Below are 15,915 nucleotides of genomic sequence, written 5' to 3' on the forward strand. Positions count from 1 at the left end.
ACAAGCATTAATCAATATTTATTCGATCAAACTATTTAATTTCTCGATAACAGAGTGATATGCAAGTGAAGAAAATCAACTTTTATGAAATAAGGATCGGGAAAGTCTCTCTTACATTTCTTTTTAACAACGTTTGATCGAAAATTAGATTGAGATTTGTAAGACTTAGTGAAACATCGATCACCTGGTCGGAATCGCTGGAAATCGACTTCCGACTTCGATTTCGGCAATTTTCCGCGAACATCGAAGGACTGGAAATGTCTCTTGATTCTGACACTTCCTGGATAGTAGAGAGCTTACGGTCCTCTTCGTCATCGTCGTATATCTCCACGGTGGTCTCATGAATTCTGGCCTGACACTCTAGACAGGGAGGGATGTGTATGAGAGAGACCTAGCTAACCGAGGTCTCCTCGACAGACGGGCTCGCCAGTGCTTGTGTCTCACCGTTGGCATGTTTCACCTCGTCCTGGCTTGGACGTGATGCCGGTGGACTGCTCCGAGAACAGGAGGTCATGCTCTGCATTGTTTGACTACGACCGCCAGAAAATCGCATGCTGTATACTGCGCGGTTACCACTTTGAAGTCCACCCGTCTACAATAGTTTAACGAAACACTTAAGATCCGAAATATTATATTATAATATTACACCGAAAGTATAATTATTCTTATTAACTTAGAAATTATAACTTTGATTAGAATTACGTTGAATTATTCTTACGTTAAATTATTTGGCAGATCGAAAATATTTGAACAATATCCTAAATAAATGTATTTACGTAACAATATATTCACGGTTCTTTTACAGTGCTAATAAAATATTTCTGAAACTTGCGACTTCTATTCGTGTCGTAAATTCATCGAAATAGGTATAGATTCTTATGAAAGTTAAAGAATTATCACTTACAATGTTTTTAATATGAAACTGATGTAAGGATCACGTGAGGAGAGGTAGCAGAGATAGCAGTTTTATTTATTTGGAAATAAAAACGTGAAGCGCCATAAATTAATAAATTCCCAGCAGTTTATGTGTTCCTTTATTAAAGTAATTCGTCAAATCCAAATAAAATAAAAAACGCATAATACTTTGAACAGTAGAGTGCAGTGAACTAGTTCCTAAAACATATCTTTTTCCAATTGATTGTATTTAATATCACTCGTTAATAAGAAGAGCTACCTACTATTAGAGTAATCGTTTTGATGCGATATGTTTTTTGTTAAATTTTGTATTACTCACATTAGCATGTCCAGGCCGAACATTTTTATATGGTTGAAAAAGTACCAAATATACTTTCGGAGTGAAAAGACAACCGAGAGCTACTGACGCAGAGATGTTGATGCACATGCACATGCTCGCGATTTGCACCTGTAAATTTATATTTACGTTCGTTTAATTCTTATTTCACCGAGAGCGGAATAACAATAAAGATAATAACAATCTTTCATATTTAAAATGTTCATCTACTTTAAAGTTTTTAAGCAAAGCTCTTGAAGTAAAATTACGAAGAATGTCACAAATTAATAATATATGGAAAGATGACTAAATATAAATACATTTATAATACAATTCATTTTGTATTTTCTTGCTGCATGCCTACAAAAAGGTTTTCTAATTTGTACTGTTATATGTATATACATATATGTACATATATAAATTACACATTAAACTGTTTTGAAACAATAAATTTAAAAAATCGTATCGAATTACCATTAATTGGTTCTCAGTTTGATACGCATAATCGCAAGATAATACGTGTCTCCTATGATTTTAGATACCGACCTTGTAGTCATTGTTTGAGCCAAAGTAGATGGGTACGAAAGCTAACCATACAATGCAAGTTGAATACATTGTAAAACCAATGTATTTCGCTTCGTTGAAATTCTCCGGTATCTTACGTGTTTTGAATGCGTACAAAGTGCACATGAGTATTAGAAACATATTGTAGACGAGGGACATCATCAATGAAAACGTGGAAACGCGGCATGTGAGTACTGCTGATAATGGATACGGATGAATTTCCGTGGTATCCGGTGGTTCAATGATTAGCCAGACGATAACACCAACTAATTGCACTGCGGTGATCCCTATAAAAACGGGAGTTACATAATACGATATCAAGAGGAAGAACAAGTTAATCATGCCGACTACGGTAAAAGCATCGCAACAACTTTGTAAAATTTTAGATTTTAAGCTTTTAATTTTGATGGAAAAGTAAAATTTCGATATTTTATCAAAATATCCAGGCATATCCTTCGAGAATTAAAAACTCACCGATAGCGATTACAACTTGGCTCTTCGGAGACGTATAAGAAGGCCTCTTTATACTCTTAGTTCCTTGATTGAATATGCGTGATATACGATTTGTTTTAGTTAGTATCGCGCTATAACAGATGCTTAAGCACAAGCCAAGACCGATTCTCAGATATGTGCAATTCCATGTAGTTGGCTTGCTTAATATCACGAAACTCATGCCGTAACACGATAGAATCCCTACTAGCAACACGTAACATAACTCGCGTCCAGAAGCCATAATTACCGGAGTACGATTGAAACTGGAATGTAATTAGTCAATTAGTATCGATAAAATAGAATAAGAGCAAGATTCTTATTCCGAGGTAACAATTTTGGGAAAATACATTTTAGAACATTTAAATTCTTGAAATTATTAGTCGCGTATTTTTTACGTTAAAAACTGGGACAATTTGTAGGGTAGACTGTGAACATACCGAATGAAAACTATCGTTGTAAACAAAGTACTAAGTATGCCAATGGATGCAAATATCAATGGCACCAATGCCCACGGACTAGTCCATGGAATAACTTCTGCTGTTAGTTTGATGCAACTTGTTACTGTTTCATCCGGTGCATATCCTGGACCACAGCTGCGACAAGTGTCATTAAAAACGTAAGCGTCTTCGCGACATGCCACGCAACTCCAACAACAGGCTTCCTGGAAATATCGTTACGTTACAAAATATTATTTCTAAGAATACAAAGTTGAATAACCTTTATACATGAAAATTAAACTGTAGTTACTTTGTAAACCAGATAGAAGGATATTAAATTAAATTATTTACTCGTATTATTCACCTGAAAATTGCGTACATGACCCAGCGGGCAATTATCGCTGCATAAACTTCGAGGGATGTGCATTTCTCCGGGTCCTGTTGCCCACCTTGTCATGTTAATATCAAGGTCCAACCTGAGAATAAGAATTGCAAAATTTCATTGCGTTTATTATCGAGATTTATATGAAATATCCTTCAAAACTTCCTTAAGATAGATTAGAGATATTTGGACGAGCAGCTGGATAGCTAATTTAATAAACTCGGATAAAAAATTGTTATAATTGTAATGCTTTACTTACTCCTCTTTCCATGTACCGATAAGAACATAATCAAAACGACCGTCTTCTTTTCTTTGATACTGATATATATTATAAAATCCATACGCATCGCCATCGGATTTGAATTTAATTTCAGTACCTTGACGACCTGAATGTTATTTAAAGAAAGTGCAAATTAATTGTATGTACAGGTCTATCCACAAAAAATAATGTTTGATAATGATACGAATTAAGGTGAAAGAATGATAAATAAATTTATTTATAAGATATCTGCAGATGTAAATTATCCAATTTCAAATTGTAAGTAGAATTGGAGAAAAACATTACGATCAAAGATTCTACGGAGGACCATAAAGACCATACTTACCGATAAAACTAACATTTCGAATATGTTGAAGTAGTTGTTGACCGTCTGGGGCTGGACGAAGATCTTCACACAAATAATGGTTAGTTCCAGCATTATTTATACATTCCTCGTTTATTAAATTATGAACACCATGCGCCATTGCGTAAACTGCATCAACTAAAATCAATCAAGCGTAGTGTTTTTGGTTTTTTGGAGGGAAAAGGGTGTAAATTTTGCAAGCGTTAGCTGCAGTTTATTCTCAAGAAGAGAGATAAACAAAAGTTAACAGATTACAAAAAAGTCATTTTATTTCCTATGTTCTTCTATTATTTAGATTATTCTTTTACTTATACTTTCCCTGCGAATACTTTCGTAATTAAATGGAATTGTTGATAGATGAAATTTAATTTCTATGCTCTCCTTCAGACTTGCTTAAATAATTTCATGAAGTCATATATAAATAATGGAGATATCTCTCACCGACAAATGGCACCAATCCTTCTTGCTCATAATCAATTAATTTCTCGTTACCAGTACAGGGTGTCATGCCAGCAGACAAATTTGCATTGAAGCTGCATTTGTGATGCTGAGACCAAAATTCTCGAAACCAAATATTTCGACAATTTACTATTTTTCCAGGCAATTTCTTGTGTGGCACATTACTTTCACTCTGACCATTACACTCATTATCCACTCTTGGTCGAAGGCTTAAATAATAGTCATCAAAATCTGAAAATAATAGTTATTTTAAAGCATTGAATGTATCTACGATATCTTTAAAACAGAGATTTAATTTGCTATATTACACAGCTTATTAAAATGTTAGCGTTAGGTTTAATATTGAAATTTTGAAAAATGAGGTTTCCACCGCACATGTTTAACAAAGCAAACAGGATCTCACATAAATAATTAATATCTTTAACTAAGATATTTTTCTTTGATCCTACTCATTAACCCAATTGATTTTGATCGCAGAAGTCTCGCTTTGCAATTAGCCAATTGAAGATACTTGTACTATCTCCCAAAGATACCTTACGAATCCTTTTTCTCTTACCTTTTTATCTTATCCAGAAACTTCAATTTTGCTCAGAGCATGGAGAATTTCAAACAAGCTGAAGTTTCTTTCTAATTGGATAATTATCAATCATTTTTTAGCCTCGTTTTCTCGCGTTTTACTCAGACGAATCTTTACTTTTTCAAAGTATTATATGGAAAACCCCATTATTGAACAAAGTTTGTAAAAATTTAAACAACACAATCGTCCAGAAGGGCGAATGGAACAAAAATGTTGAGATTCTTAGATTCGTCACTCGAAACTCGACCAAGTATTTGTAATCAATTTACCTTGAAGGGATGTTCTATAAGGCAAAATTGTGATTGCACCCTCCGCCGCGAATTCTTGATCTCTCACGGGATATACTTTAGCACCCCACGAATCGCTACCAATCCACATGAAATGGCCTGTACGATTAGCTCTAACAGCTGCCTGTAGAAGTTTCCTGCGAATAATAAACAATTTCTTTTTGAATGAGAAACAGCAAATAATTCTTATCAATTGACATAGAGAAAACTGGCAGACAATTGAAATGTTTGTTACACGACGACACATTTTATATAGTTATTTCATATATATGTTACACACTTAGCAGCATCGAATTAACCCTTGACATCTTTAATGAAAGATATGGTTGATATTGGACCAGGTAATATCGTTGAAAGAAATGATTAATGACCTGCTTGGAAATGACGTGCAAAAACGGTTGAGTGGAGTAAGGAGAGCAAAAAGCAGTCGATTTTTACCTTATGTTATCTTCATCGACGAATAAAACGACACCCCTGGCATTGTGTTTCGAACCGAGTCTTTCGACGATTTTATCGAAATCTTCGGCTTTCGCGTTTCTCAAAATCTTCTCGCTGACTGCTACGCAGATACTATACTCCGTCGACAATGAGGTAAAACTGGCAATACCCTGTACGGAATGGACGAGTAACAGTTAATCGAGGTGGTCGATTAAACGTTGGAACAATATGAAAAATGTTTTTACGAAGGGATTTTTTATTATTAGTCAGAAATGTTGTTAAAGTAGTTAGATTTATGGCACGAACTTTTGACAAGTCTATTGTTGAGAATGCATTAATTAAAACTTTTATAATCGACCATAAGAGCTAGATATTATATCGTGAGCGAGGAAAGTCAAAAAGTTCAAATTGATAGGATAAGGATTTAAGATGCGTTCAAAGAGATTCATAAGCTTCTTTAAATTTAGATCTATTAGTCTGTCACGACATAAACAATGGATGATATCCTGGGAAAATTAAAGTAAAATTTGTAGGATATTGTGTTGCTTTGTGAAAAACACGTAAAGATCAATAATGTCATGGAAAAATTTGCATAAATATTCACCGTCTACTGATTAACGTAAAAAGTTGTATTCCTTATATAAAACGCGGGTTATTAAAATATTAATCCTGACGAGAAGCATAAACGATTACAAATGTACGATATATCATTACGGTACTTTTTATAACGGATCATTCCAAGTCATTATCCTGGAGGAAATAGAAGCGAAGATGAGTATAATTAGAGAAAAAAATGGAATTGTTGATACGCATGAAGAATGTACAAGTATTAATTACCTTCTCTCCGTAATCACCTTCAACTGCAACCGTAGATACGTATTTCCAACCGAGTTGATGAATGATTTCCACCATGGCTTGAGCTTGAAAATTATCTGGCGGCACTACCCTACTAAAATATTCGAAGCGACTTTTATCCGACAGTTCTGTGCTCGTTGATGCGTAGCTTATCTGTGGTATCTGAAACCGGTGTAATAATCATCTCTCTTTCCACGTTTCAACAAATTTTTTACGATATTAACGAACGAGTGTTACTACGTTTTGTAATAGAGGTATTTAAAACGTTAATAAAATCCATATCTTTTGACATGGAACAAGCGAATAATCGAAATATATGAAAAGTTTGATCTTCCACATAAATGAAATTGAATATACAATTTTAGAAGGACATAGAAAATATATATTATCCTTTTCTCGAAGTTTGAACAGAAGAACTTTAAACAGTTTTCAACGTTGATAAGAAATGGTAGAAAGTTCGAAACGAGTAGTTTCTAATTTTTTCCACTGAATTGCTTCAAGAGCTATTAATTAACTTACTGGGTTCGCGTCAGCACTCGAAATAGAAGAACAAGAAACAAAACCGCGAACAACGCGCTGGATTTAAACGATCTAGCCTGACAAACAACGCTTAATTGAATTAACGCTCGGCAAATTGCGCTACAAAACTCGGCGTGTTTGATACTTTTTCTATAGCTGCGCATTTTGTTTGCGAGTTTTCAATGAAAACAGTAATCTGTTCGGTGATGCGTTACGAATGACGAAAATTCAAGATTACAATATTGTTACGCTATTTGTACAGAACATTTTTAACTGTTTATACCCTGACAGTGTTTCATAGTATCGCTCGGATTAAAATATTGCCAGAAACGAAATACTCTTGGCCCTCGACTAAGATTTATACGTATCATTTCTTTTAAGATCTCCGAGGTGCTATAAAGCTCAGTGGTACCAGCGCTCAGAGACACCATATTTAATTACAGGATGAGGAAGTACAGTAGCGGTGTCGTTTTTGTTCCTGCCAATTCATTTCGTTCGTTTTTCTTTCGGCAACTTGTATTCTTGCGCTCTTGATTAATCACTCTTATAATTGTTTTTCACAGGATAACGATGATTTCATACGTTCCATCTTTTCATATACATCCGCCCTTTACAGTTATTTCGCCGATAATTTCAGTATCACGGGATAAATCAAAGCATGCGATATATTCGGAACAAGGGACGTCGAGAAATGATTGAACAGTTTGCAAACTGAGGGTCCATCCTTAAGATTCTGAAATTTCCATTGGAAACATTTTTTCACGCAGCTTTGAAGTTGGAATCTTTTGATATGTATGATTTTATATGATGTAAATGCGTTCAAAACCGTGCAGGTGGAAGAAGCATGCGGAGTATGTGGGCGGACGGGTTGAACGGTATTAAAACGAATGGAAAAATGCAAAACGGATTTCACTGATTTATTCGAACATTTCTCTGTAAGCCTATATATGTAGTTGAATATCTGACTATAGTCTTGCACGTAATCGTTTAGCTTCGATCAGTCGAGGGAACAGGTATCGAAAGACAATAAATGATTTTGAACATTTGAATTTTACATATTTCTGGATAAAAAGTCGTAACGTGAAACGATGAAAAATCTGTCCGCTATTTTAACATATCTTTCCTACACCGATAGTAAACGTACGAATTTTTCACTTCGATGAGAATGATTTTTAACTACTGACCTTGAATAATCGCAGAATATTGGCTACCATAATGGAGACTACGCTAAACGAAGCTCCTATAACACCCGTGACAGGTTTATGGGGCACATACATCGGTGGTTTGTCATTTTCACATTTGTATTCCGATATATCCTGAAAACGAATAAAAGAGAAATCACGCGTGTTTGTATCGTGTCTATTCTACTCGTCGATCAGATTTGCTTATATCGATGCTTTGAATTAAAAACTGATATCGCATATATACGCATGTATATGTATATATTGTATAAATGGAAATCATTGAACGAACAGATTGTATCGAGTAGTTTATCGTTAATATCAGAATCGGTAGCCTATTGCACTTTGTACAAAAGAACTTCATTGGTTAATGTGAATGTTGATTTTGTATGCATAAAAATATCCATTCGAATTTTTGTTAAATCAAGTTGGCCATTTTGCGTCTTTTATTTCCACTAATTTCTCTTTTACAATTTTACATTCATTCTGCTTGTTCTACCGAAAAATATCGTGGAAATATACTACAACCATCTATTTTGCTTAACTAAGTCACTAAAATAAAAGCATAATTTTCAAACAAGGTTTCGCTTCATAGTTGCATAGATTTTTCAAAACAGATATAGAGATATTTTCAGAAAAACACGTACAAAATGTTCGCAGCGTGATTGAAAAACCAGTGATGTTTCATGCACAAACAAATCGCAAATACGTGTATGAAATCAAATTTTATCATACCTAGTTTTATACGAGGAGCTGAATGTTGGGAGTATATTAAATATACATACGTGCGATTCGCTAGAAGGCATGTATCGTTGCGTTTGTAAATGTAAATTTAATGAAATTCTCATTTTAATTTTTAATTTTCATAAAGTCTAATTACTAATCGTTGTTGCAACCGAAGCAGAAAATATGACGCCCAAGTAATTTAAAGCTTATTTCTAAGGTAGAGATACACAGTTATGAAACATTCAATTGATCCACTATGGTTATTGATTCGTTTACTAGTTTCTTTATCGACAATCTCTATTTAACATAAAATTATTATCTCGTGTTCTAAATAATAATCGATCGTTTATTAATAGATATAAATGTCCGGACGAAATTTATGTAAAATGAGGGATAGGTAATTGGAGCTCAGTTTGTCGTCGAAGAGTTGTTGGTTACGAGTCTGGTCAATGCTAGACTTATGCTACTTATACATAGTAGCAGCGTCCGTCATGCTTGAAACGGACGGGAGATGACAGAGTATCGATTCTAAATTTTCTACTTCGCGTCAGATACCAAAGAAATAGTGGTCTCTGCAAAGGTTATATCTGCATCAGTGCTATCGCCGCATCTAGGTATATAACGCCAAAGCAGGGAGTAGCAGATGCTCTTCCGAATCATTTCCACTTCACTAAGAATACTAAATGACACCGCGTAAAATGTTCTCCACCATTTTCCATGTTGTTTTGCAGAGCAAATTAAAGAAAGATGTAGTCTTCTTCGAAGTTTCGTCGTAACTTAAGCATTTTCCGACATGTAAATCACTGGTACTATGCATGTACATCTCTGTTGAAAAGTTTTGCAATAGTCATCGTATTAGTTTAAAAATAAGAAAATGTAAATAAAAGTTGAGAAAAATACGATTCAGAAATATGATTCAGTTTGAATCATCGTACGGCAGAAAATTAATTAATGTATCGCTTAGTTTACCGAAAAATACATGTAATAACTTATTACGATAAGTAAGTTGATATGTAAGAGCAGTTGTAATTATATGAAATAATTCTTTGAGAAAAATTAATAGCCTGTAATATGTGTTTTCTTCCTACTACGTTATTATCAATCGATAGTCGATAACTTATTAAAATTCGTTAGAAGAGGTAATTTATTTAAGTAATTTTCAATCAAGTCTATCGATTGATTCTATTGCAAATGAATATTATTTTTAAATACGTAATATCCTATAAAATTTACTATACATGGAGCTTCGAGTGTTAAACGGACCGAAATTGATAAATCTGGTCTATTAATTTCTGGTGTTAGATGGCTAAAGATTAATCTACTGCCTTGAGGGTATACTTAAACTTGATAAGGTAATCTAAGAAGATACCTAATTTTGTATTATTTAAACATATATTTTACATACGCTTACGTTATTTTAAATATTTATCGAACAACTATGATTTTATTTTTTCTATCTTTCGTACCTTAGCTTGGCTTTATGGATAAATTGGTTGCATCTATTTAGAATTTACTTTTTTACTAAAAAGAAAGCGTACAGACAAAACACAAATATGTAATTCGTTATTATTCGTATTTTTTCAATTGGATATTTTTTAAAACATTTGCTTAGAAGTGGAAAGATTTCCTATCGTAAATCCTACAGAAGAATACTCGAGGTACTGCATCGTACAGAATTCAGATCTATCTGACATAATCATGGTTTCAACAAGTAGAAAATATGAATGAAAATGGTGAATTCACATATTCCGAAGACAAATCTGGCGATAAAGTCGCGCATAAAATGATTTCTCAAAAGGGAATATGCAATCGTGTAGGAAGAAGATTTGTAAGGAACATTACAGTTATTTTAACAGAGAGAAGAGTAAAAGGAAGAAATCTTCGAATAAAACTGTGTCTTACTAATTTGTTATGTTAAACGATATCTATCACGCGAAAGACGACGCATGAGTTGTCAAGTTAAGTAATGGTATTGCAGTGCTAAAGATTAGATACGTCTCTCCTACAAATGTAAAATTTATGAGCTTAAAATGTCTTAATACTGTACATGTACTTACTTGATTCATATAAGATCTGACGAATTCCATACTCTGATCAAGTGCATATGTATCACTGCTGCAGGAGTCGAGAATAAGCGCGCCTAACGTGGTGTTTGGCAATAACTCATCGTCTGAATTTATTTCATCGAGAACGTACAACATAGCCTCCAAACGTTGCATTCCTTTTTCTTCTTTCACTGCTCCGCATGGTGATTGACCGATGGAACCTGCCACCTATGAATAAAAATATGATTATGAATAAAATCCATGAAAAATATGATTGATTTCCAGTATATACTCGATAATCGTGTTCCCTTACACTTACTTTTTAAAGATAAATTTAACAAAAGCTGCTTATTGAATTGTATGCTACCGTATATCAAAAATATACAAGTCATACATCGCTTACATAAATAGATTTAAAAAAATGTACACTCATGTGAAAACATATCATAGAGTTGGAAATAATTCCGTTTCTACCTTTGCATTTTTGCGCATGTAAGTAGCGAATTATTAACGAGTTGAAAAATTCTTATGAAATCTTCGAATTTGTTTGTTTTTTCCCAGATTTATCCCGGCACATTTTTTTACTAATTTATTAATTACACGTTTATTTATTTCGGCTGGTTCGTTTGATAATATTCATTAGTAAACAAGGGTTTATTGATTTTACAGCGCTTGGCAATGTTTTTATCCAAGTGCTATAAATGCTCGAACCAGTTGTAGTCGGGATTTTGTGCTTACAGCGACGATAATTCTTTCCGTCGAAAAATTTCCTTGTAATTTTACGTTTATGCGTGAGATAATTGTTTCGTTAGAAAATAAATGGATCCCAGTGGTTCATTATTTTTTCTCAGCGGACTGTTGTACATTTTTTCGTAGTAATTTTTTCATATCTCTGACCGTGTTAATGTGTCTTCTATAAATTGTAAATCGTCTGCCGTAATTAACGAAATGCAGCCAGGTATTAGCACAGATCCACTTCAGTGTTTAACGGTCGCACTAATCACGATGATCTAAAAATCTCTGCCCATGTTTTTCATTGGCTAAAAATTTACGAATTTTGTAGAATAAAAAGAGTGTGAATGACATTTTTGGAAAAATTGTTCTTTCCCGTGGAAAACATTTACGAAAAATTTAAAGAAGCAAAAATGCACAAAATGCACTTATGTGGAAAGATATATAGAACTAATTGTTGGATTTGTTTAATTCCTACCGTGCACTCTAAATATCTTTAGTCGCTGAATCTGTTTAATCGTCCTTCTCAGAATCACTTGGTTTGCTATAAATGACTGTCCTTTTAGTGCTCATTGTCATGCCTGGTGATATCCTATCTCTTTTACTCGCATACAAATTTATATCTCTTGGGTAAAAAGACGGAATTTAGGTTTCAATTATGTACAAGAGATTAAACAATTTTTTACCACCTCTTTGCTTTCGTATCATGCGATCCTATCGCACCATAATTCTCCGTGGGCGTGATCTTAGACGGTTTTCTGCAGTTCCATTTCGTTTCAGATGATTTACTATGTTCGGAAAGCTTCCTGCGAAGATATTAAAATCTGACGCGATTTTTCCAAGCGTGTCTTCTTTTATCCGCCTATTAAATATACCTAAGTGATCTTTTATGTAGGCATAACTTCACAAACTTTCCACTCTTTAAATTCACAGTTCCCTTTAAATGCGAAAGTATAGATTTGAGAATCGGCGCTGTAAAATAAAGCAAATGTTCGAGCGATTCTTATTCTATTTATTTTATCGTATGTGCTTTCTCTGACGGCAAGACGGAAAATAAGAAAAATAAAATACTAAAATTACTCGGCAGAAAACTGTCGCTCTTGGTATCATTTATGCAGCAATCGAGTCAACTCGAGCACCTATCTTCCACATAATACAAGGTGTTCCATGTTTTGGAAACTTTACCAGTATGTAAAGCTTCATTAAGTAGTTATAATAAAAATACGAAATACAGAAAGAATAATATAAATTTTGGTGACACGTTATCAAGGGAAACGAATCTTTCTTAAAAATTATAAAATTCAATCTATGGTTTCAGGGAAAGAAAACAAGTTAAGAAGAAAGAAAAAAAGAGGAATATATCAAAGGAATATGGATACGTGTGGTGAATTGATACAAAGAGATAATTGATTCATTAAGATGAATTGGAATCAAAATGAACTTAAAGTATTAAAATTAATAAAGTATTAAAATTCATATCTTGAAATGAAATATACCAATTTACCATAACTTTTTAATGAAGTTTCAAACGATCTATATTTATATAACGTTTTTGTCTCAGTTATACTCATAGAATATCCAAAAAAAATTTGGCCTCGGAAAACTTAGAGCACCACGTATACTCTAACACCTGCACGCTTCTTCTGTTTCTATTTCATTCTGCCTTTAATCCCATTCAAGTAAACTACGCAGACATTTTCAGGACACATTCGATCAGGTTGTTGTCTTACGGACTAAGGATACATAAGAACCTGAATCAGAGTACTACGCTACTAGCTCTGGATATATGTCATGGCGTAATTCCAATTGTTAACGTGTGTGTACATTGTACATCGTAAACAATTAGCTGCATCTAAAAGAGAATGTACTTGATGAACCCTATAAGCTAGCAAAGTTTCGTTAAACATTGAGCGAGACAGTTGGACAGTTTTCCTCGTTACTTTGGATAACACAAAAGCTGTTACAACTCGTTCATACTTACAAAGTGGAAGAATTACAGTCGCATATTCTCTTCTGTTATAATAACGTTGGAATAATTTGTTACTTGATATCAAAGAGAATATAAAATGTACTCCGTATCTCGCTAATCTTACAGACGTTTCTTCATAAGTACAATATAAAGTTCGTTATTTATGCGTTCATACAGCGTTAATAAATTCGTTGAAAATTTTTTTAAACTGCAAAACTATCAGAATTTTCGTATAATTTTTAACATTTACAGTATTTCATTAATTATTCCAACAAATGGATTGTAAATAGAAAAAGAAATTCTTTCAAACGTCACTCTGAACGCATCTAATGTTACGAAGTTTCTCTTTGGGATCTGATGTTTGTTATCTTGAGATAAGTTCCATTTTCTTGCACAAATACGTTTGTCTATCAAGGAAAAACTGACCCTAGAAGATCGAATCGTCTATCTGACCTATTTTTAGTACGCGAAGAAAACTTAAATGCGCGCCTGTCGTGATTTATGTAGTAAGTACGTACATGTTTCTTTCTCTTGATATTGGGTCAGTCCATAAGTTCGTGCGCATTTCTGTACATTTGTGAAAAACACGTGATCCGTAAAAATCGCCTTACGAAGATGGAACTCAAAAGCCACCGTCAAGATGACAGAGAATTATACGTATAAACATATTGCAGATTGAAGACAAGCTTAACATCACATTTTCAATTATTCTGTTAGATTATAGTAGTACGAATTTTGTGAACTAAATTGTTAAACGATTAATAAATTGTTATTGTAGTTACTATAAACAGTTGCTTCTACTTTGTATAGTATACATAAAGTAATAATACAAAAATATATATATTCGTCCTTTTTTCATAACAAATACCATACATCGTTTTAAAAGTTACATCTCAGCTATTACTTCGATAAAAATGTATGGTGATCGACGATGATCCAGCGTTTTTGTTTTTTTTTTAATATGACAATTTCGTCAAATTACTCTTCTCTATGTATTATTAAAAGACAACGAATTGTAGGCATTGTATGACATTTATCTATGAAAGGAAAGCCCTAAGTTACTAATGCTATAATAATATCTGTCGTATTAGCGTCAAATAAGAATCGTATAAAATGGAACAACCGGTAACATTTCGTGACTCGGTGCATTCACTTAAAGATTAAGTTAGGGAAGAAAAATGCATTTCACGTTCAACTCTCTGGAGCTTCTCTGAAACATGCCAGTTCTACCGATACGTTAGAAGCGAAAAAAGAAACAGAGTCCAATATTTCCGACTACATAAAAGGACCACGTGGAATAAAACGTTTCATCGATCAACATTATATGGCAAAGAGCACATTGCCTTGTCTCGTTAATTAATACCTTTTGCCAATTGTAGAGTAATTAAAGTAACTTTTGTTACGTGATATAGTGTGAGAGTGTATTAATATTAATTAAAATAACGCGATAATTAAAAGAGCACGAAATCTTTATCGAGATATTGTTGAATTTTTTAGCCGTTGTGACTTCGCGAAGAATAATCATACAATATGCGATCCGTGTGAATAAATTTTGGAAGTAATAAAACGGCGAAACAAATTTTAAATTAGCTCCTGACGGATCGTTATAAAGATCAGACTTTGACATTTACGTTCGTAATGATTTGGGTGAAGAAAAGGAATGTCCTGGCTCTACAGAGTAGCTTGACTCTGTAAAATTTTCGTGAGAAAAACCACCTTGACTTTCGTGTCGCTTGCTAGCGTGAAAGCATCTTCGAAGGAAATCAACTTATGGAGGTGAAAGTAGATACTTGCTCCTTTAAAACGTATCCAGGCGAATTATTGTATGATTTTTCTTCGCCAAGTTCTAGCAGTTCGACAATTTTTCGATCAAAAATACCACGACCCATTACCTTCTACGTCCGATATCACAATTTTACAGAATTTTATAAGAAACGAATGTTGTGAATTATATAATAATTCATTCATAAAATAATATGAAAGGAAACGGTTGAAAAAGTTGATCGTTTACAACGTAGCATCTAAATGAATATCCCTCGCACTTCTTTTCTCCTTCTATTAATATTCAGCGCCATGCATTTTGAGTTTAAAAAACGTTAAAAAATTTGTTTCACGGAATACATATTCCTTTTCAATAATATCGTGCGCTGTTTCCTGTTCACTGAAACTTTTCAGCATTCGTGTTTCATTTGACACGACTCTCTTCTAAACATTCTCAATTTTCCTCTGCAGAGATAATGCTGATTTCGATAATTAATAATGTAGTAATGTGTATTGTAAATGCGGCGAAGCTTTCACGTGTCCTATGTAGCACTACAATAAGGCAAAACCCGTATTATTTTAGTGTTAATAATACAACAACAACAACATATATATAATTAAATTAATGAAACAAAGT

At 33.6% G+C, this 15,915-nt stretch overlaps 1 protein-coding gene across 8 annotated transcripts in view; it reads right to left on the reverse strand.

Annotated features, from left to right (window-relative positions):
* Positions 1–15,915, reverse strand: part of LOC117232360 (metabotropic glutamate receptor 8-like) — a 40,077-nt gene that overhangs the window by 224 nt on the left and 23,938 nt on the right. For 4 of the 8 annotated variants that reach the window (XM_033491726.1, XM_033491700.1, XM_033491709.1 and 1 more), the window contains 15 exons: positions 10,829–11,044; positions 8,049–8,180; positions 6,328–6,507; positions 5,491–5,660; positions 5,035–5,189; positions 4,171–4,419; positions 3,712–3,867; positions 3,366–3,492; positions 3,089–3,200; positions 2,725–2,948; positions 2,270–2,550; positions 1,778–2,082; positions 1,235–1,363; positions 445–592; positions 185–360 (listed from right to left, as the gene is read on the reverse strand). In XM_033491726.1, the coding sequence (XP_033347617.1) occupies positions 185–360; positions 445–592; positions 1,235–1,363; positions 1,778–2,082; positions 2,270–2,550; positions 2,725–2,948; positions 3,089–3,200; positions 3,366–3,492; positions 3,712–3,867; positions 4,171–4,419; positions 5,035–5,189; positions 5,491–5,660; positions 6,328–6,507; positions 8,049–8,180; positions 10,829–11,044 (2,760 nt within the window). Of the gene's footprint in view, positions 1–184; positions 361–444; positions 593–904; positions 1,125–1,234; positions 1,364–1,777; positions 2,083–2,269; positions 2,551–2,724; positions 2,949–3,088; positions 3,201–3,365; positions 3,493–3,711; positions 3,868–4,170; positions 4,420–5,034; positions 5,190–5,490; positions 5,661–6,327; positions 6,508–8,048; positions 8,181–10,828; positions 11,045–11,135; positions 11,274–15,915 lie in introns of those variants that run through there. The other 4 variants (XM_033491740.1, XM_033491733.1, XR_004493118.1 and 1 more) reach the window with 4 other exon arrangements.

Source organism: Bombus vosnesenskii, unplaced genomic scaffold (genome assembly GCF_011952255.1).
Source record: "Bombus vosnesenskii isolate JDL3184/JDL3185 unplaced genomic scaffold, Bvos_JDL3184-5_v1.1 scf7180000013263, whole genome shotgun sequence".
NCBI classification, from domain to species: Eukaryota; Metazoa; Arthropoda; class Insecta; order Hymenoptera; family Apidae; genus Bombus; species Bombus vosnesenskii.